This window comes from Sparus aurata, chromosome 3, assembly GCF_900880675.1.
Source record: "Sparus aurata chromosome 3, fSpaAur1.1, whole genome shotgun sequence".
NCBI lineage: Eukaryota > Metazoa > Chordata > Actinopteri > Spariformes > Sparidae > Sparus > Sparus aurata.
Genome location: NC_044189.1, coordinates 6533146 through 6554572, shown reverse-complemented (window position 1 = coordinate 6554572; position 21427 = coordinate 6533146). Strand labels below are relative to the sequence as shown.

Here is a 21427-nt window from a genome sequence, read left to right as displayed (position 1 = left end):
AACAGAGTTGATTAGCAGTATCAGCGAAACCAGTTGACTAAAACAAACGCATTGCAGCATTAAAAAACTTTGACAAACTCGATGGTGAAGAAAATAAGTCCACGCTCTACCTATTGAAAATATATCACCCTTTCATATTTAACCACACAGTTGTGAATCGAGGAACATTCAAGTCTGAGTCGACTCTCCCCCCTACTTAAAACCTTTCATAATAGTTATAGGTGGTTTGCACTTCTTTAAGACATATGTAGACAATTTGGCATGACAACAAAATTTGATTCAGCGATCTAAAAATATCAACTTAAGCGTCAGACTTCAGTGTCAGCCTCTCAATCAAAGGGCAAGGGCTTCTGTCTAAACTCAACATTTTGTGAGAAAAACTCATCATCAAAGAAGCAGAGATTGTCTCTAGTACACTCCCAAGTTGTATTCCAATTAGTTTGAGGGATGCAACACATTTATACTCCTCCAGAAAAGGGTTTTATCTATTGTTATTGGTTTTCCACTTGGATGTACAGCCTCCAGCAGTTGAGTATTGTTAAAAGTCATCCAGGGAAATGTAGGCGAACTGTACTCGCAGCAGTGAGTAAGGTAGGTGTTCAGTGTACACAAAAGAGTGTAATTACCACACTTCATCAAAAATAACTACTGTGCTGCAACATTTCAGACTGATGACTCCTCATGCTTTTACAGTGTAAGAGGATTGATTAAGCTTTTAATCAGATTTAGTATTCAGAATTTGTAAATGTCACCTGATTCTGCGTACCACAAATAACTGCTAGCTTTAGCTTTAGGGTTTAATTCCAAACTTAGACATCCATAACACACAAAGACAAAATGAGCAGCAACAAATTAAAACCACCAGTTGAAGAAGGACAGCTAACAATGAAACTCTGATTTACTTGCACCAATTTACAAAACTTCTACCTCTTAAAAGCTAATTAAAACCGCAGGTATGGATGTTTATCAACACTCGACTCCCAGGCTGATTGTCAGGCTTTCCTGCGCGTGAGGCCCCAGTGTTTGTTTGGCCAGCACGTCCCAGCTCGTGCAAACTGTTGTCTATTCTCTTAGCTTTGTATGGGTCACCAAAGCCACTGTACACACACTTCCAGGAAAAGAGGGCTGCCGTAACATCGAGAGATGATCGCAGCAACACTGACCCGGGCTGCCACTTTGACAACACACCAGAGAAATGCTGACGTCACTCATCTGTACTTTTTCCAGGGTCTGCTTGCCCGGGCTCGGCTCAGTGGTAATCAGGAATGTGATCAGGTCAACCTTTGCACTGACCTGATCACTCGCCGTCACCACATAATGGGGGAAAATCAGGGAGAAGGTACATCCTGTGAGCAAGCTGGCATTAAGGGTTTTTTTTTTAGTTGTGGCATTTTCCTGCTAAATGGACTAAATGGATGATTTACGATCTATCGGGGGGACTTGACCCTGGCTCATACTCTCATTTTAATGGCCTGACTGGAACTCACAAAAACGATAGACTTGCACATTGTAAAGCACAGTGGCACAAAGCACAAATAACATACTTACTGCCAATAATAACACTATAATGATAAATTAAGAGTAGAGAACAACTGAGTGAAAAACACAGAATATATACATGAGTACACATTCTTGATAAAAACTTGTGATAAAATATGTAGATAATAAAGGCAGGACATTTTAGAGTTCAGCAATGAATTTTATTGTCCAAAACGATATCAGTGCTGTGGGGATTGTTTGATAAGCTACCCCAAGCACACTTCACTGCATTACTTTCTGTACAAAACAAATATCTGTACATATCAGACAACATATATGTCGATACTGATAAATCTGTGATATATACTCAACTAGCAGCGCGACAAGGCAGCATCTGTTAGTCATTTTTCAAGCACAACTGTCAAAATCTTGCTGGTTCCAGCTTTTTTAATGGGCTCTTAGGAACTTCTGTGTTGTGCTGGAGTTCGGTCCTTAGTTCACGTTAGCGGACTCAATTTCTAAACCAACGTTAGCTACTGTTGCTCTCTGGTAGCGGAGCGGATAGAGGCGCTGAGACGAGGCACTCGAGAACCTGCCCCATTCTGGGACCATGCCAGAAAGTCTGACCCAAGTCCTTCATAAAATCCAGTCCAGCAGCATTAACAAATCATCCACAGGGTTGTATAGGCAACCAAGAGAGACAGTGACAGTCGCCTTTTCACATCGCATTATAATCCACTCGCATATGGCCAAAAAAAAGTGGTTAATACATGTAAATCGCTACAAATTGTTACATAGAGACCCTTTGGTAAACTATGATTTGCTGCTTTTCTTTGTCATTTATGATGGTAATCTAAGAATCTTTGGGTCTTACTATGTTGGAAGACTCCTCCCTGGGCTTGCCATAGTTAGATTAATCGATAATAGTTGATAATTGTACCACTAATCCCCACTTAATCACAGAGAGACATGGTGTCTAAGCCACCACATCCCTGTACACTTCAGTCGCCAGCACCTCCTCTCAAACTTTCACTGAGACAAACGCGCCGGCTTCAACTTGTAGTGTAATTGTGCCGTCTCTGCTGCGGGTGCCAACAGCATAATTCAGTATAATGGTGAGACAGTAACACAACAAAGTCCTGCCCAAAGGAAACTAACTGTCATTTTTTTGTTCCAAAACGAGCCCTTGCTTCATTAGCGTCGCTCTAACCAGTGTTATTAGAGCTATTTAAATCTGCATAAAGACGTCTAGTTGCCTTTCCTGTAATTACAATAGGCTGAGTCAACTGCCCACAGGCAAATGGTCTTCCTCAAGGGCAATTTGGTCTCGCTAGTAAAAGTCAAACAGTGACTTTGTTGTGACCACATCAATGTCAGGTAGGGCCGCGCATTGACAGACATATGGGTGCACACGTGCACACACACATTTACACTCACAAACACATAAATACACTCAAAGTCATAAACAGCAGCCCGGCCCTCACCAGACTTAACACCAGCTAATTGCTCATGTATGGCTCCTTTCACTCCACACACACACACACACACACACACACACACACACACACACACACACACACACACACACACACACACACACACACACACACACACACAGAGGGTGCAACAAAGCGTGCTGACTCGCTGGCCGTCTACAGCTGTGACGTCTCACATGTGGCTCTGTGTTGATATAAGGAGTAACACAAGTGGAAAATTGGAGCTGGTGGGGCCAGACTGCTGACTTCCTGATAGGAAGAGAGTGGAGGGTGACCCATATATACATAAAGTAGTCAACAGGCTCCAACACCACGGGGAAATACAACAAGGACAGACAAAGGGTCTGTGTAGCTCCATGCATAATGTAATGTGGATACAGATCAGGGTTACTCAGAGGGATCCTTTGATATTAACACGAGTCTCCACACAAAGAAAAACCTTATTAGCACTGATGTCACTGCAAAGCTACACAGCTTATTTTTGAGTCGTGACCACTGTAATAAAAGTAACAGGGGAAGTTGGTGTGAATCACACAGCAAATAGGAACTACTGAAAACTTTTTAAACGAAGCCGACTTTCATTTAAAAGCTGAAGAAAACACACCAACGACAGTTTGAACTATGAGCCGAAAAACAGCAGAACCAAACCAGCCAATAACTTATAAATAGACAAAAGGAGCTGTCGCCTGCTGCGTGACACGAGGCTAAAACGAGGCTGTCCAATTCTAAAACTGAAAGGAAGTGCAACATAACATTGCTAATCTGATCCTCTGGATAATGGAAGCCATTAGGAGAGAATACAATGTGTGGATGTCTGAAATAGGACATAATGAAGTGTTCTCTAAAAATGTAATGGTAAGAATATCCTAAAGTTTAATTAAGGTCCGACCTCAATAACAAAAACATTAGCGGACATCGGGGATGTGCAGTTGGCCGACGTCTGCTAAGAATTTTCTGCATGATGAGCTCTGTGGTCGTGATCAAAAGGGGTTGTTTCCTGGGTCACGTCAAACAGTTCTACTCTCAAGTTCTGTGGTGTTGAGCCACACATAAGCACCCTGAAAACAAAGAAATGTACAATCCAAAACGCTGGTTGTTTGTAGTTATATCAGTGCTGCATTTCCCCACCAAAAAAATGATATCTACAAAGGGTATTTGGCTACGGAACATGTGACAAATGAGTCGAAGAGATGCAAACGTTTTCTCATAATTGTTTTAGGTCGTAAAAAGTTTATCTGCAGCAGCGCAGAGATCTAGAAGTCATATCTCTAATTATGATGTTGTGTTGTGGTGTGGCATTCCCCTCTTAAAACATCCATTATGGGTACTGGATCTTTGTCTGCCCAAAATTACCGTACAGGGCTTCTGACTAAACTGAGTTTAAGTGTGCTGAAATGCACAATGGAGGGGGGAAATCATGAGTTATGGATGGAAAATCATAATCATTTCGATGACAACAAAAACGGCTGAAGAAATGAGCGGAATTCGAAATAGCGGAGCCAAAGAATTCCGAGTTTGTAATCCCTTTCAATTCCTGCAGGAGTTTTGTAATGTTGATAAACCCTTTCGATATAAATTCTCGCACGTGTCAAAGGTCAGAGAGCTTAACTCAGTGAGCAAACATCGGGAAACAAAGAGGCAAACTGTATTTCCTGATTTAATTTTGGAGCCTCACACATCTCGGTGTGTTATCAGGGGAGTTTAACCATCTCAGTTCACCTCTTATCAACTGAAATGGCAGTTTATTTCCCAATCCAATCAATTGGATTCACTTTCTACCTTTCACTGTGGGCTCTGATGTTGTGATAAGTGGACATCCAAGCAGTCCTTCACATCTCCATCTCCTCTGGATGGTTGATTAACTGCTTTCCCATCTCTGCTCTTTCATTTAACCCGTCTCACAGTGTCTTCTTAGAGGTATAGATTTCTTCTGCAGCCTGTCTCTCGCCTTTCTGCAGTATTGTGGTTACACTCGAGGCTCTGATGCTTGCAGCCACACATTAGTTGCTACATGTGGTTGTGGTTGAAGGCAGAATTGAATTTAACCTTCTGTTCCACTAAATTTAGTTTAGACCTGTTTGGTGGCTTCGGCTGAATCTCACAGCTATCACAGCCGGGGTCAATGCACTTTGGCTCTGTGACACTGACTCTCCAGTAATCCACCTTTACTGTAAATAGTTGAACATTGTAGCTTCAGATATCAGTTTTAAGTTAAAATGTCGTGGAAATTAGGTTAAATAAAATAGCATTAAGAGCTAGAAAAGCAACGTGGTCGTGAGTAGGACGCACTTTTCTCGCTTTGCTGAAACAATAACAGGAGCCTCGGATGGATCCACCCTAGCGCCATAATTTTGTCACACTTTCCCTGGAGCGGAGAGTTTGTTAGCGTGCTAACCCGCAGCTAGCCGCCGAAGCTAAAGCGCTGTTGTTTGCATTTTAAGAAAAACAACGGCGGCGACTCGAAAAAGTGCGTTTAAAAAGTGTGGCCGTCAACTCACCCGTGTCCCCCGGGGTTTTCATCTTTGTTGTCGTCTTCGGCGTGCTGCTTCGGTCACTTTCCCACGTCGACTCGTAACTTTAGACGTTAGTTAGCTAGCCGTTAGCCGAGTGAGCTAGCGAAGTTAGCAGTGACACCCCACTCCTTCCTCCGGTGTTGTTCTCACAAGTGGCTCGTTAGAAAGAACCTGCCGCGACTCTGAGCTCGGCTTTTAAAAAAGTTGTTGTTTTTTTCCTTCTCTCCGCTAACTTCACATGAGCTTCTTTGTTTTAATCTCGACACGCCGGTTTACGTGCTGGAAAAACTTTTGCGCCGCGGTGTTTGTTTTCGAGAGCGGGGCTTCTGATGAGAAAAGTTGCCCCGAGCCTCTGGGGCGAAATCCAGTCGCCCGGGTCTGAATGGCGCAGGTCGAAGTTTGCAGGGAGTCGTGCCGCCGTCGGTCTGTCCTGGAGCAACGGAATGCGACGAGTCTAAATGTTCATCCCGTTTGTTGAAACGATGTCGCATGGTCGATTCCTCCTCCACATCTTCATCATCATCATCCTCGTTCTTCCTCACCGACAGTCAAAACAGCGGCGGCGCTTCTGAGAGAGAGAGAGAGGACAAAAAAACCCTCCAAAGCCAACTCTGTTCTTTCTCTGCTCCTCTCGTTCTCCGGCACGGACTTTTTCTTTTTCCACTCACTCACTCACTTCGTGTTCTCTCTCAGCCCCCCCTTCCTCTGGCGGGGTGTCGTGTTTCGCTCTCCTCCTGCCACACGGGGCCGCCCACGCTGACCCACGGAGGGAGGGAGGGGGAGAGAAACTCAACGCCCACTTGTTGCCGAAGATCGTCTATGATGTCAGAAGTTTGCTTTACCTCTCAGTCCAACAAGTGAGATGAGAGGACAGTTTAGACGGAATACTGTTGTCTCATGGACCAGTTTAGTGTAAGTGACATTTCAACAATGACATAGCATAGGCACAAAATAAACAACAACATAACATCAAAAGATTCAAAAGGTTTATTTGCTATTTGCACAAACATAGACAGTACAGGTGCATCTGTTGTGCAGAGCTCTCTGTCAGCAGTAAAAGGGATTAGAAGAAACAAAATAAATAATAAAGATAAACATGATACACACTATAAACCACTGTTGCTTTGTTATGAACAATATTGCATAGTTTGCATTTATGCTGCAGTGTCCTGAGAACATATTGCACCTTTTGTTGAATGGAAATCAACCAAATCAAACAATCAAATCAAATATTGAATAATAATAATAAAAACACATCAAAGTAAGGACACCAAATCTAAAGGTGAAGTGGCTGGTCACCATTGAATTATCTCAGGTTTATTTGGATTAATTTTACACATGAGACAAAACTTATATTATCAATATATCAATAGCCTATCAACTATCTGATCTGCAGAGAGCTTCTTAGGCCCTGAAGCTAGTCTTGTTGATCAAATAAAAAGTAAGACAAAAACATAATAATATAACATAGAATAATGACAAATATTTCTATTACTAAACTATTTACACCTTTGACTTAAAGATCTATCTTCTTCTCTTTTATCTTCTCATATTTGAATAATTTTCTCAATTTTCCTAAATCATCAGAAAATGCCCCTCCATAAGAACTTAATATGAATATGGGCATCCACACATTTATTACAACCAATTTTTGCTTAAAAATTATGATAACTGACTTTATTAAGATCCTGATGACCACTTTAAAAATCATTTATTGTTTCTGTTATTTGACACGTTAGAACAAGTGGCAAACATGGATCCAACCAGTTGAATATAAAGACATGCTCTAGCTGGTTTATTGCTTGGATTACATTTTTGTTCACGACCTGTCCATTTTATTTTACTGTCCGAGTGACGCATCGCCTCAATAGACGATCTCGGATGAGCACCGGCCGCTCGCTGCTGCCTCCACCAGTTTGTCGCCCCGCGCTCGCTCCCGGTTGGCGCGTCACGGCGTTGCTGTGGAGACCCGTCACCGCCGCGGGTGATGGAGGCGCCGTGTTTACCTGTAAACTGCGACAGCGAGGCAGCCAGGGAGCCGCCATCCGTCATTCATACCCGGAGACGGGACGAGGAAAGGCCAATCAACAGGTGCCCGGTCCCACGGGAGAGGATGGTGGCCGGCGAGGCTCTGAGATTTACATACGCTATAATTATAAGAGGACATAGCCTGTAGCCTATCAGGCGCTTATTAGCATCACACACACACACACGCACACGCAGCTCTTTCTCCCACACTCCTTTCTTCCTCTCTAATGAAGGGCCCTTCAGCACTTACATCAGCTCCGAGGAGGCAGCACAGAGAGGGAGCTGAAAGAAAGGAGCGGTAATTACTCGAGAGCCTGAACTGGAGAGCAGAGAGCGCGCTGAGCTGAAGAGGCTGCAAGGAAATGAAGTGGAGGGAACAAGTGTGTGTGGACTGAAGGTAGCCCTGTTCTTTCTTTTTTTCTTTCTTTCTTTCTTTCTTTCTTTCAACACAATCAGACATCCCACTGTACTCTCCCTCCATCCCTCCATCCATCCATCCATCCATCCCTCCTCTGCTCCTGTTCATTTACTCTGAGTGGCAGTGTGTGGGAAGTGAAGGCCAGTAGGTGGGTGAAGTATTTCATGTCACACTGTCACACACACACACACACACACACACACACACACACACACAATAACGTCGACGCTACAACAGCAAAAACATCTCATCACTGTCACATCGCTGCTCCTCCACCACCTCCTCCTCCTCACGGTACCCCCATACATTACACTCCTACTCCTCTCCTCCGCCTCGGCCCTTCACATCCTCCTCACTTCTGTACCTTCCATCTTCTTCTTCTCCCTCCTCCTACACCTCTCTGCCTCTCCTCCGAGTGCTCTCTCACTCCTCAAGTTCCTCTCACCTCCTCCTCTCTTTACCTGAGCCCTCCTCCTCCTCCTCCTGCCTCCGTGTGGTGTTTCATCACCGCCTCCACCACGCAGTCACGTCCACAGATTCATGTGGGCATACATGACTTTCCTATATTAAAGGAACAGTCTGACATTTTTGGAAATATGGCGCCTCATGTCTGTCTGGTTGGTTCAAGGCTACAACCTGCAGCTGGTTAGCTTAGCTTAGCATAAAGACTGGAAGCAGGTGGAGACAGATCAGCCAAGAAGCTTCTCTAAAGCTCCCTAACTAAAACTTAATATCTAAGTTGAGGCAGACTTTTGTTATCTTAATTATGAGCCAAGCTAGCTGTTTCCCTTTGTTTCCAGTCTTTGTGCTAAGCTACGCTAACCGTCCGCAATCCGCGAACTAGCAACGGCAAAAGCTGACTGTCGCGTCATCTCGTGTCTCCTGTGTCTGGGCTAGAAAGCTACACTCAAACACACCGCAAAACAATTATAATAAAGAAATTTCTTCATGTATAACATTTGCCGAATTAACAAGAAGACCCAAACAGTTAAGAATCTGCTGCAGACAGCGTTTCACAAAGTTTATAAAATGCCTCGTAACGCAACCACTCACAAAATTCAGTGATTTTTTAAGGGAGTCTGGTGATTTTCTCCATGGACGTCAACAAGTAGCCTTTATTTGTTATAGTTTACTCTATTTGTAAAAACTGACATGCTTATCATCAATAGAATGTCTTCTTTCATAAATTCAGTGTAATTGTTGAAATCAGTTGAATCAGTGCTGACAGGTAAGATGCACTTCAGGTATAGAAGAAGTCTTGAGTTTTAAACTGTCCCTTTATTTTATTTTTTACACAAATAAAGAAATATATTCATGTATAACATTTGCCGAATTAACAAGAAGGCCCAAACAGTTAAGAATCTGTTGCAGACAGCGTTTCACAAAGTTGATAAAGTGCCCCTAAACTCCACAACTCACAGAATTTAGTGATTTTTTAAGGGAGTCTGGTGACTTTCTCCATGGATGTGGAAAAAGTAGTCGCTATTAGTTACTATTGTGTGTTTCTATATAAATAGACATGTTTACGTCCTTTTTCAAAAATTTAGTGTAAAAAGTGAAATTAGTTGAATCAATGTGTTCACACAGTTGCTGGGTAAGAGGCATTTCAAGCTTTTCCTTTAATGATTTCATCATGTAGTCGTTAAAGCTCAGATAATTATGAGAGGTCAAGGGTCACGTCTTAAAAATGTCGTCTTTGTTTTTTGTGTGTGTGTGACCAACAGTTTCAAACCCTGAGATATATTCAGTTTACTACTGCTGGAGACACAGAACACAGGCAGATATTTAAACCAGAAGTTCAATATTTGTTTAGATTAGTACTTAAATAATAAAATGAAACGTGGCTGAATTTCATGTCGCTGCTGTAGTGTCAGGGTCCTGGCGTAATGTGCTTGCTGTCACGCCGTCATGAGACACTTTAACAGAGCGGACTCATCATTAGCGTCATCAGTAACACTTTTTCTTTCTCTGCTTCGACAAGTCTGCTGCAGATAAAAAGCTTTACGGACTAATTATTCCCGCTCGTGCATGTTGAGAGCGTTGTCACTCGTCCTCCCTCTGCACTGCCGCTGACCTTTTGCTCCACCTGAGGACACGTCAGAACAAACACCCCAAGAAGCGAGGCGTGAACGGTCCTGTAGAGCCTGATCTGCTGAGCGTGACGACATCAGAGGGTACGACGTGTCTGTGAGATTAACAGAAGGATGTTTAGACCAAACATCTTCCCTCGGCCATCGCAAAACATTCACGTCTGATGCCAACATAGAGGAAACCAAACCTCTATTAAGAAATAGTTGTTTTAACCGGCAGAGTTTTTACAAAGTCTTTAAAGTCTAAATTTTAAAAATATACTCCAAAATCTCTTAATATAAGTAAAGAAACAATCCCGTCTTGATATTTGGTTGTTTTTTTTTCCTGTCGTCTAAATCAGCAATCATTCGAATGTGTTACTGTTTGAAAGCTATGTGTAGATGTAGTTCAGAATATTAAAGTTGGGACACAAATTTTTATTTAACCTGATTCTGCCTATAATAGGAAGTCTTCCTTGTCGCTGTATTAGATAAGAGCCGCTGTGTTTACCTTCCCGCTTTTCGTTTACAATTCCTAAGCAACGGAACAGATTGGGGAAAAAATGTCACCCTCTGTCGCTGTCAGACTTCATCCTCAGCGGTGTGATGAATGTGGTGAGTGTCTGTTTCTATTTCTAAGCACAGTTCTTCACTCACAGCAGAACTTCAAGCCGAGCTGCTTCCACACCGTCTCGACACTTCACCAGCGGGAATAACAGTTTGTGGAAGAAGCAGGAGGGACGCGGGGCGAGTGTCTGACGACGGGCCGGTCGGGGTGGAGGGGCTCAGACACCGGCTGCATGTGAAAGCAGCGCCAACAAAAGCTCAGCGGGAGATCTGACGACTGCATACGTGTGAATTGGGGGAGTGATTGGGGACTAATTGATCACCAGAGTCGGTATCAGTTCATTACCGAGGTGGTAATGACCCTAATCAGTAAACAGGCGCGATCAATCACCCGTGATTGGTTAATGATGAAGAAATATAATGATTTGAGGATTAATGAAGGATGTTTTCAAACATCTGATCCGTGGGAATTAGACGTAAATGCTGCTGCACGACAGAAACCACTGATTTAAGTCACTTTGTTTTATTTTTGATCTTTTTTGCACGTTCCTGTACGGCTCCTCCGTCTTTATGTATCAATCATCTTGCACTCTATGTCTGTGTCTGTTTATATTGCATATAAAAGAGACAAATTCCTCGTTGGTGTAAAATCCTACTTGGTGATAAATCTGATTCTGATTCTGGAAAAATGGGGAGAAGCATGTCAGTAACAGTAAGTACTGACTGTAGCTGCCATTAGCCGGTTAGCTCAGTTAGCCGTGCAGCTAGCAATCCACACTGGGAACACTGACTCGTATTATGAGACGGGACAGGCTGAGGCTAGCTGGTTAGCGTGCTAACGTACGTAGACGTAACACGTAGGCATGTTTGGAATAACGTCAAAACTGGTTTTTTTAACGTTTAAGGGAGATTTGTTTCATATTGCGCCTTTAAAACTTTTATGCACTTTTACTCGAGTAATATTTTGTCATAATAACTTTACTTTTACTCAAGTTTGACTTTGTTAGTTTGGAAATAGAACAAACATTAATATAAAAATGTTAACCGTTATTTAAAGTGATATCTACTTGGGTTCATTTTGACCGCAGGATTTTAATTTTGTGGGGGGAAAAACATTAAATGCACCTTTGTGTTGTGAATTAGGCCTGAAATCTAAAGTGTCGAGTGAAGTTGAGGTATTTTTTCATGTTTTGCCCCGTTAAAAAAAAAAAACGGAGCCCCAATCAGGGCTGCGTTCACCTCTTTGTTTCCTGTCGCTAAGTGTTTTCTATTCGAGGAAATCTGGCTTGTTTTTAAAATGGAAAACAGGCCTGAGGGGGCAAATGGTATCCGAGCCACACCCAGAGTGAGCAGCAACACAACTGTAATGGGAGAGGCCTTTTCACACCAGCTCCATCTGTATGCATAAGAAAACACTCTCTCTCTCACACACACACACACACACGCACACACTCAGCTGTCGAGTCAAAATGAGGCAGCCGAGTGTGTTCGTGACAGCAGCGTGCGTCTGAGTGGCCGGAGGGGAAAGTTTTCTGCCGTTCGTGTTTGGTGCTAAAGATGGATGTGATGAGGACATTTTCCATGTTGTGTTCCTCTGCGCTGCACCATGACCGTATGTTTGTGGAATAAGGAGGCCCTTGTGTGTGTTTCTGTCTGTCTGTCTGCCTGTCTGCCCCCTGGCTGGTCAGATGATGTCTGTCTGTCTGTCTGTCTGTCTGTCTCAAAGCAGGACAACAGTCTTGGATCTGGGAACAGACAGTTGAAAACGGAGGGAAGACACACACGTGGAGAGGTTTTAAAAAAGGGAAAGGGATAAAAAAAAAAAAAAAAGCATAGAGGTCAGGAGAGGAGAGCTGAGGAGAAACTACAGAGGCTAAGTGGAGGGGGAGGGGGGTGAGAGAGGGAGGGAGAGAAAGAAAGAGTGAGGCAGGGAGAGTGAGAGGGAGTGAATGGGCCCTTTGTGATCAAAAGGCTTGTTTATTTTCTTGGCGCTTGAACTCCTCAGGAGCCACATCGGGCCTGTCTGCACTGTCTCGCTCGCGGGCCTCATCGGCTCCCCGACATCCCAGCAACTGGCCCTGAATCACAAAGAGGAGCCGGGCCGCGTCAGAACCAGAACAACAAGCTGAAAGCTACGGACAGCGTCTTTTTAAAACGGTGTGAAAAAAACACTTGGAGAAGAGGGGAACATTTGGTCCGAGCTGAGTCAAAACAAGTGCTTTAATTTCACCTTCATCGAATTCAGAGGAGGGAAATGTTACTCAGGTATAATTTAAAGGTACTTGTTCCTTTTTTTTTATATCAGTTTGTCTCCACCACAGCTTTAGTTGCTGCTCTCTCCCTACTGATTTATACTTTACATAAAAAACATACGATGGACTCACAAAGTGTGATGCATTGAAATACACAACTGGATATAAACAAGCTCGAAACAGTTTACGAACAGCTACAGCGTTAAGATTTAGTGATTATCTCCTCGCACTCGTGCGGATGGAAGTTTCGTTGTCGACAAAATGTTTCTGGAGAGCTTCTCGTCATTCTCCCAAACAACTAAAGTAGCTTGAGTGTTTAAAAGAGTAAATAACAACCAAAATATCTGTCTGGTGTTATCTACGTCCCCAGAGATCCCAGATCAGTTAAGGATCTCTGGGCTCCCGGAGAGTTGGATTACTCCAGACGAGCTCCAGAAATGTTTTACGTACGTGCAGATAAAGTAAAAACAAAATCTACTTATGTTCTGTAATTAAACACGTATCCCAGTAAACAGTGTTAAGCATTTAGGAGGATCTATTGGCAGAATTAGAATTTGATGTTCATATTTACGTTTTGGTGTAAAAAACCTTAAAATGAACCTTTTAATGTTTTGTCTTCCACAGAGTTCACCATGTTTCTACAGTTCCCAGAATGGACAAACCAAATATTATTATTATATGATTAATATTTGCTCTTGAGAGAGCGAGAGTGTTTTTAGGAAGCCACTGTTGGGAAGGGTGAGACGAGGGGTATTCAGTTGGTCAATCTGCAATCTTTAAGTGTGACCTTTGAGCCCTAAACATCCATTTTTGTTTATTTATTTTTTATTTCTTTTGAGGGAATATTAAAACTGGACATTCAATGGATGATAGTCTTTTGCACGTAGAGAATTTATACATATTTTCTCTAACTTCCTCCGACAGTTTGGGTGTTTTTAGAAGTACACAGGGTAAAACTTGGATCGACAGGTGCGTAGGAGAAGACGAAGAATTTTAATAACGTTGTTTCGGTGCTGATGAAGATCTTTGTCCCGAAACACTGTCACTGGAATTCATTCTTGATTGCAGGCGAAGTGAACAGTGTGCACTAAAATCTAGAAGAGAGCTTTAACACTTTTCTAGAGCTGCAACGATTAACTGATTATTTGTCAACTATTAAATCAGCTTTTTTGATGATTGATTAATCGGTTTGAGTCATTTAATTTGAGAAAAAAGCTTCTTAAATGTTAAAGTTTTCCGGTTTCTTTCCTCCTCTCCGACTGTGAACTGAATATATTTGGGTTGTGGACAAAATACAATATTCCAGACGAGAAAAGGCTCGACAGATTAAGCAGAAATGTATTTAATCTCAAATTGCAGCCGTCGGTTTTTAACGTGAACACGGATACGTCAGTAAAAAGTTTGTAAAAGGATTCACAACCGCAAATAAAAAAAATAATCTACATTTCTAGAATGAGTGTGACGAAGTCCTCCTCTGCTGAGAACCGAAACACTCCCACACCACACGGTCATGTACTTCATGATGTTACTGTAAACGTCACTGCATCAGGGGGTTTTGCATCAGGCAGTCACAGTCGTGGAGTAAGCAGTCAGTCACACTCGGACACAAACACTCTCTGTTCCCGTCTCCCCCTCTGCCTCCCCCTCTGCCTCCCCCTCTCTCTCTGTTTTCTGTCCGTCTCTCTCGCCCGCTCTCCTCCAGCTGGTATTCACACATGTAATGGGATTAACACGCTCCTGCTCTCTCCGAGGACGAGAGGGAGAAGGGGGACAGCAACGGAGGAGAGAGGGGAGGATGAGGCCATGGAAGAAAATGGGGGAGGAGGAGGGGAAGGAGGGGAGAGAAGCGAGAAAGAAAGAGGGGGACTACAGAGGGGAAGGTTGAGGGGGAGGAGAGAGAGCGGGGTTCCTGAAAAGGAAAACAAATGTGTAGAGGAAAGAAAGAGGGGTGGCAGAGCTCTTTCCATTAGCTTGTTATTAGGCTACGGGAGGTCACGGGGGACATTTCAGGCTCATTTGAATTTCGGGGAGGAGAAGCTTCATCTGCATACAGTCACACCGACACGTATCAGCATAATGAATAACTTCTTATATAACTCATTCCACATCAATCAACCCCGAGCTGATCATTCAGTGGCGGTTTGTTAAAGCAGCAACAGGAGAAGACGTCAGAATCAGTCCTCCGAGAGCGCAAACACGGCGTGGACATGCAAGTTCAGACCGGTGAGCGTGACGGATGTTTGCAGCTCATAAAAGGTGTTGAGTCACCGAGGAGCAGCGCCGATATTACTTACAGGGATGTCGCTCTTTTAAAGGGGCAGCTTTAAAATGATCTTCTTTAACCAAGACTGATCAAATATCAGCCTCAAGCCCAACACCACGGAGGTGAAAGGAGAGGAAGTGTGACTTTATTTTCTCCGCCGCAGTGAGTAAAGATAACGTACGGGACACCGCGGAGGCCGAGGTGTTCACGTGGAATTACATCGCCTCTGGTTTGAGTCCAGCTGGAGCCCAGTCCTCAATCTCATTCTCCGTCTCTTTCCCTGTTGTTTTAATGTCGTCTCTCTTTCTTGTTTTATTTCCCCAGAAGATACTTCAGTTCGGACATGAATCACCTCGTCGCTACAAAATAACAATCCGAACTCAGCTGTGAATAAAAAGCTGCTGGGAATGAATCTGACAGCCAACTACAGCCGAGTTAACACCATGTAAACGATGAGGCGTTCACTTACAGTTGTACGTAATAAAGTGCATTTTAATGATGATACGATAGCTTAGCAACGCAACAAACTACATTCACTCCGAATCTTAGAACTGAACTGGATCTGAGCAGCAAATCGATCTGTGATTTCTATTTTATTTAATTCCATTATGTGTCGGAACATGTGATGATAAAACATTAGCTCAGGTCATCATCAAGACACAACGGGTGTTACTTCAACAAGGGAAGGACAGTCGTCAAAAATTGGAATCTAAATCATTGGAATAACACAATAATGCCTCGTTCAGACGGTTTGCTGCAGAAATCTCAGTGAGGATTTTCCTCAAAACTCAAATAAAACCAAAACTATCTGCGCTGCTACATACCACAGCTTTTGTTTAGAATACTTGACTTGATCCAAACTAATGACATCCACTCGAACATTTTTTTTCCTCGGCCCTCCGTCTGCACCAGCGTTCCTCAAGCGTTTTCAGACCGACGACCACTTGAACCAACGAAAACAACAACTGAGAGGCAAAGTTTTAACTTCCCAACATCCCCAAAAAAATCAGTCAGCCTCACCAGGATATTACAAATCATATCGCGATCAGATGACGGTCTGGCAGAACAAGCCGAGCCTGCTCGCTCATCATTGTCTCTGTCGCCATCTTAATGTGAAGCCTGGAGACATCAGTGTGACAGCGTCTGGCTCCGAAACTGCAGAACTTTAGTCTCACGTACAACCAACAGAGGATCATTTTGGACATAAATCGTAAATACGTTGCGCGGGCAGCGTCGTCAGATGGACACAAAACGCTCGACTTTGCCAAACGCTTAATTTAAAACATGACATTTCACCGAATCTACCGGTGGTATCCACTTTGAGAAAGACTGATCTGCACTGAGCTGATGTTTCTGAGACTGAGACCGACTTATTCAATAAATTGTCACCATTTTGGATTTACTGGAACAACGAGGCCTCTTAGTTCAGTGTGGACGAAGCCGCAGATCTTCGTTCGTCAGCTTAAACAATCTGTGCTCACTCAGTATACTAGTATTATCAATCACACGGCGCATTAATGATCGCAGAGAGCAACAGGCGACAGAGCGGAGGTCCAACCAGACTGTCTCTTGATTGGACGTCGGCTCCGAAACGGAAGGAATATTCTCTACCAAGACATCCTGAAGATGCAAGCGCGGCTGCACTTTGTTGGGAGTAACTTGCATTATGAAATTAGCTAATCAAACGTGGATGTGTTCTGAGACAGAGTGCACTCGAAATCAAGAGCGAGCGCTTTAAATCTCACGAATCCGCCCCGCACACCCTCATCCTGATTAGCAGGCCGATAACCGCTCCAGCGATGTTTTGTAACTCCGTTTTTTCCTCCTCCCGCTAATGAACCGCCGCAGATTGTTGCGCTTGCATGATGAATTACCCTGGATATCCTCAAACGCTCACTGTGGCCAAGTGGAGCTAAAAAAAAAAAAAAAGTGAGCATTTAATTAGGTGCAAGTCAGAGAGAGACGGCGGAGTCACATCCAATAAAGCTTTAATGTGGAGAGAGAGGAGGCAGATAGAGGCCACATTCAGTCCTTGAGGAGGAAGAGCGACTGCGGCGAGGAATGTGAGAGTTATATTTGACCTATTTGCGGCCCGGTGCCAAGTCTGTAATGGAGAGAGAGAGAAGAAGAAGAAGGACATGAGTAAGGGAAACCCGAGAGGGAGAGTACGCCGGCGAGAGGAGCGAAGGAGCGAAGTGTGAGCTGGCAGGACGCAGAGCGAGGTATGTGTGGAACGGTGTCAGTCTATATAGAGCGCCGTGTCTATGTGTTAACAGTCTCCTCCGTCTATCTCTGGAGGAACTCCCTCTTCCTATTCCTATTGGCACCACGCGCCGCTTCCTCCCATAATGCACTCCCCCCCTCCGAATACCCAGACTGCTGCGTCAACCCCGCTCGGTATAGAAACACGCCGTCTGCGGTTCAACGGAGAACTCGCGAACGTGTCACTACGTTTCATTCATCAATCATGTTCCCTCACCCCGCAGCCTCGGGGTCGACTTTTTTAAAAGATAATCTCCAACATCTCGCAGAATTTCTTCCAGCCGGACCTCGGGGCACAAGGTTTGAACTCTGCTGAGGTCAGTCAGGAGGGTTTTATGCAACAACGTTGTGTTAAATCTGGACACAGCGTTGGAGGCAGGACCTGTTTTTGAAGCCAAGAAAGCTTCCCGATTATGAAATTACCTCGATCTTCTGCGCTGTGGGGCCCGTAGAGACTAAAGAGCCTTCTGCTAACTTGAATGGCAGCTCGTCTAGATTTTCCTACATTTTATTGGACTGAATGACTCCCGTTCTGTCAGTGAAATGAGTCATTTTGCCGGGTTGTGACGGTCAGAGGCTCGTTTCAGTGTAAGCTTATGGACGTGACGATGTTATCGCACGGTCTGGCCGTAACGAAATGCGGCTTCAGAACGTGGTGCTCTTCCTCTGGGCTTCGTAACATGACATACACATTCGACACATGAAGCTTGTTAGCCGTGTTGCTGATTTAAAACTTTGTCATTTGATTTTTAGCCACCGGGAGGCAGAAAAACTCCAAAACAAAGACGAACGTACGATGGCGTTACGGTTAGACGGTTGTTGAGGCTAACATGTTAGCAAACATTAACCTTCATCACAATTTAGCTGAAATGTTGCTGCGTTAGTATCTCGTGTTTGTTCTAGCAACTTTTTTGCTTTGCCAGATTCGACCTCCACCGCAATTTAAAAAAAAAATCAGGGTATTCGGCCGTCATTGACCATCATTAAGCTAAGCTACCTGTCCAGCACCAAACAGCACGCAGAATTAGCAGCTAGCTGGTGAACATAATGCAGCGTTCAGCAGCTAAAGACACAGATGTGAAGAGTAAACGCAGAACTAGAAGTGAGTGAATAATGGCTGATAAAATTTGTTTTTGCAGGTTTAAAGCTGCATCAAATTGATTAAAGGAGGAAAACAAGCTAACAGACACACGACGTTTGCTGTTGTACCGAAACCATTATAACCCACAGAGCATTCAGCTGACCCAACATCGTGCAAACCCTGTGCAAAAAGAATAAGAAGCGTAAGAAAAACGACACCATCAAGCACCAAAATGAGCTCAAAACTCTTCCGGTGAAGTTGCATTCTTGGACTCGACCGTTCAGGAAGCTCAGATTACATTAAACTGACAGTAAATCACTCCCAAACTGAATTAGATGTCCGATTTAATTTAGCGGCGATAGTGATGCGAACGGGCTGCCTGCTCTCCAGAATCTCACAGTGGCTCATTCATATGGTTTTACTGTCTGTTGACAGCAGATACAGCGGAGAGTGTAAAAGTCGACAGCACTAACACGCCGACGGGCCAATGAAAATACTAACGAGCTGCTCAGATTTGGTTGAGTGTTGATCTAAAAGTCTGTGGTTTGGATTGCAGAGCTGCAGGCGCAGGGCTGACTTTCCTCCTGCATCTTTCTGTCCAGGACTCGCTGCCGCTCGCTCCTCACTTCCTTTTCTACACGATCTTGTCCATTTTTTCGTCGGATCCTGTTTTTCATCACTTGGCTCTGTTTCCTTTCTCTGTGCGTCTCGTTGACGAGAAAACAGATCTGAGATTCAGCAGCGTCCTCTCCCCTCATCCTCCTTGTCTTTATTGTTTGGACTGAATGTATATATTAACACTGACATGTATAGTCTACTGTCTTTACTGTCAGAGCGACCTGAGGCTCTGTTATAACACTTGTCTGCACCTGCGTGTCTCAGAGACAAATTATAGTTTCTGTCCCGAGGGATTAGGACGACTCTGACTCAGAGGACATATATTTTTATAGGAGAGACATTCTGCTTTTTTATGTTTCTTTTCCTTTCCTCCACTGTTTATATGTTCTTTTGCATGTAAAAGGTCTTGAAAGATAAAAAAGGTAAAAGTCTGCACCAACTGACGCTCCTCTTTCCCACAGAAATCACTGCTCCTGAACGCCTCATCAGTTGCCCCGCCTTTAATTCACACTACATCACCATGTGGGACATTTGCGTAATTTATGCGAAACCGCTAGTTTGGCTAGTTTAATTTAACGTAGCTGCTCTGTTGTTGTTTGCAGTGTTGACTCAGGCGTGTGCGAGCTGACCAATCAGAGCAGACTGGGTACACAGGAGGAGGGGCTTAAAGAGACAGGAGATAAAACAGAGCGTTTGTTTTTGGAGCATTCAAAAAACAAAAATAAAAACAGGTTTAGAGACTCATGCACACCAATAAAATGAATAGTTATGATTAAAACAAAATACATGAAACATAAAAACCATAAAATGATCAGACGCCTCATAAAAGCCAGACTGAATCGATGTGTTTCTAATTATTTGCGTTTTAAAGTATCAGCAGAGTCGCGACGAGAACGTTTTCTGTCCAACAAGCTGAAATAAAAACGTGGGTTAGTTTTGCCTTCATCATCTTCTCTCTGCTCTCTCTCTCTCTTCCATTTCCAGCTATTTGTATTTAATTTATTGTCTTTTAAGTCTCTTTCTTACTTGTGGTTTTGCCACTTATCCAAAGTAACTACGTCTGAGTGGTTGGTGGTTCAGTGAAAACACGTCTGACAGCAGACTGACAGACGGATCACTCGTCGATATGATCGAGTCTTTGACCTTTCAGCTACAAGACGCTCCCTCCGCCCGCAGGCCGACGCTGCCACCTACAATTAGGATGATTTCTTCCACTGTTTGCAGTTATAAATCACTGTGCAGGGGAGTGTTGGCTGAACCGGGTCTCCAGGATTGAATATCAGATGTTGGGTTGGGGCAGGGTGGAGTGTGGCGGGCTTGGCTGCACACAGTTTCGCTCCGATGGGTTTGGATTGAGACTGAGTTTGTCTGAGTCGGGTTGAGATTGGCTGGCACCGTGTTTGTGTAGGTTTGGCCGGGGTCGGCCGGGCGGGAAGCCGCCTATAGGCTCAGCAATGTGCAGGATTCCCGCTCCTTTTGGCTGAAGTCTAGAGCAGGATGGCAACAGACATCACACCAGGGCTGCGGTGATCAGCCAGCCCCACAGCGCGCCAACCAACCAGCCGCCCAGCCAACCACAAGCAGCCGGCCACCTACCACACGCCCCGAGCGCACAGCTCTGTTTCTATAGCTACAGAGCGACTGTGTGCATCACAGCGGTTAGCAGGGGACGTCGAGTCTGGAGGTGTCTGGATCACAGAGACAGTCAAGCGTCAGACGCAGATGTGGTGTCGTGTTGGCGAGTGTGTTTACATTTTAGGCGCGCAGCCACGAGCTCTCTGCAGAGTCTGGAGGCCCATCAGCACCAAATATATCCGTCCGCACAGTCTTGTCAGGAGGGGAAACCCTGATCCGACGGCTCCCGGATCAGCAGAACCAGATCATCTACATAATTCTGACGCTTTAACTGAACCAGGCTGCTCTGACTGATCTGGGCAGCTGATCACATCAAACATCACCGGGGCGGAAAGTAGCAGAACTTTAACATTTCAGTTCACCGTTCTGCTTTTCAGATAGGAAATATGACATGTTTTACTGCACTTGGTTTGAATCAAAGCTGAAGATATTTTCCAGTTAACTTTCGAGGCCATTAGATTCACAAGATCACGATTTTGGGCCAGATTTGACTCAAAAATACAAGATTACAAGAGACAGCGTGAAGTTTGGGCCCCTTGTTATGTTTTAGATGTCAATACAGTTATAAACAGTTTCACCGATGAGACGTTCCTCCTCTAAACGTCTCAGATGGTTTGATTTTGGTATAAAATGATCAGAGAAACATCTGAAAAATGTATATTTTTGTGTTGCAAGACTTCAAATTAAAAATCTCCTCATGACCTGTCAGACTTATTGTGACCTGATACCTAAAAACAAGTTAAATC

The 21427-nt window shown here is 43.9% G+C and overlaps 1 protein-coding gene across 1 annotated transcript in view; it reads right to left on the bottom strand.

The window, feature by feature from the left end:
• Positions 1 to 6243, bottom strand: part of erf (Ets2 repressor factor) — a 36743-nt gene extending 30500 nt beyond the window's left edge. The window contains exon 1 of the mRNA XM_030412291.1: positions 5474 to 6243. Coding sequence (XP_030268151.1) covers positions 5474 to 5495 — 22 coding nt within the window. The 5' untranslated portion in view covers positions 5496 to 6243. The remainder of the gene's footprint in view (positions 1 to 5473) is intronic.
• Positions 6244 to 21427: the final 15184 nt, after the last annotated feature.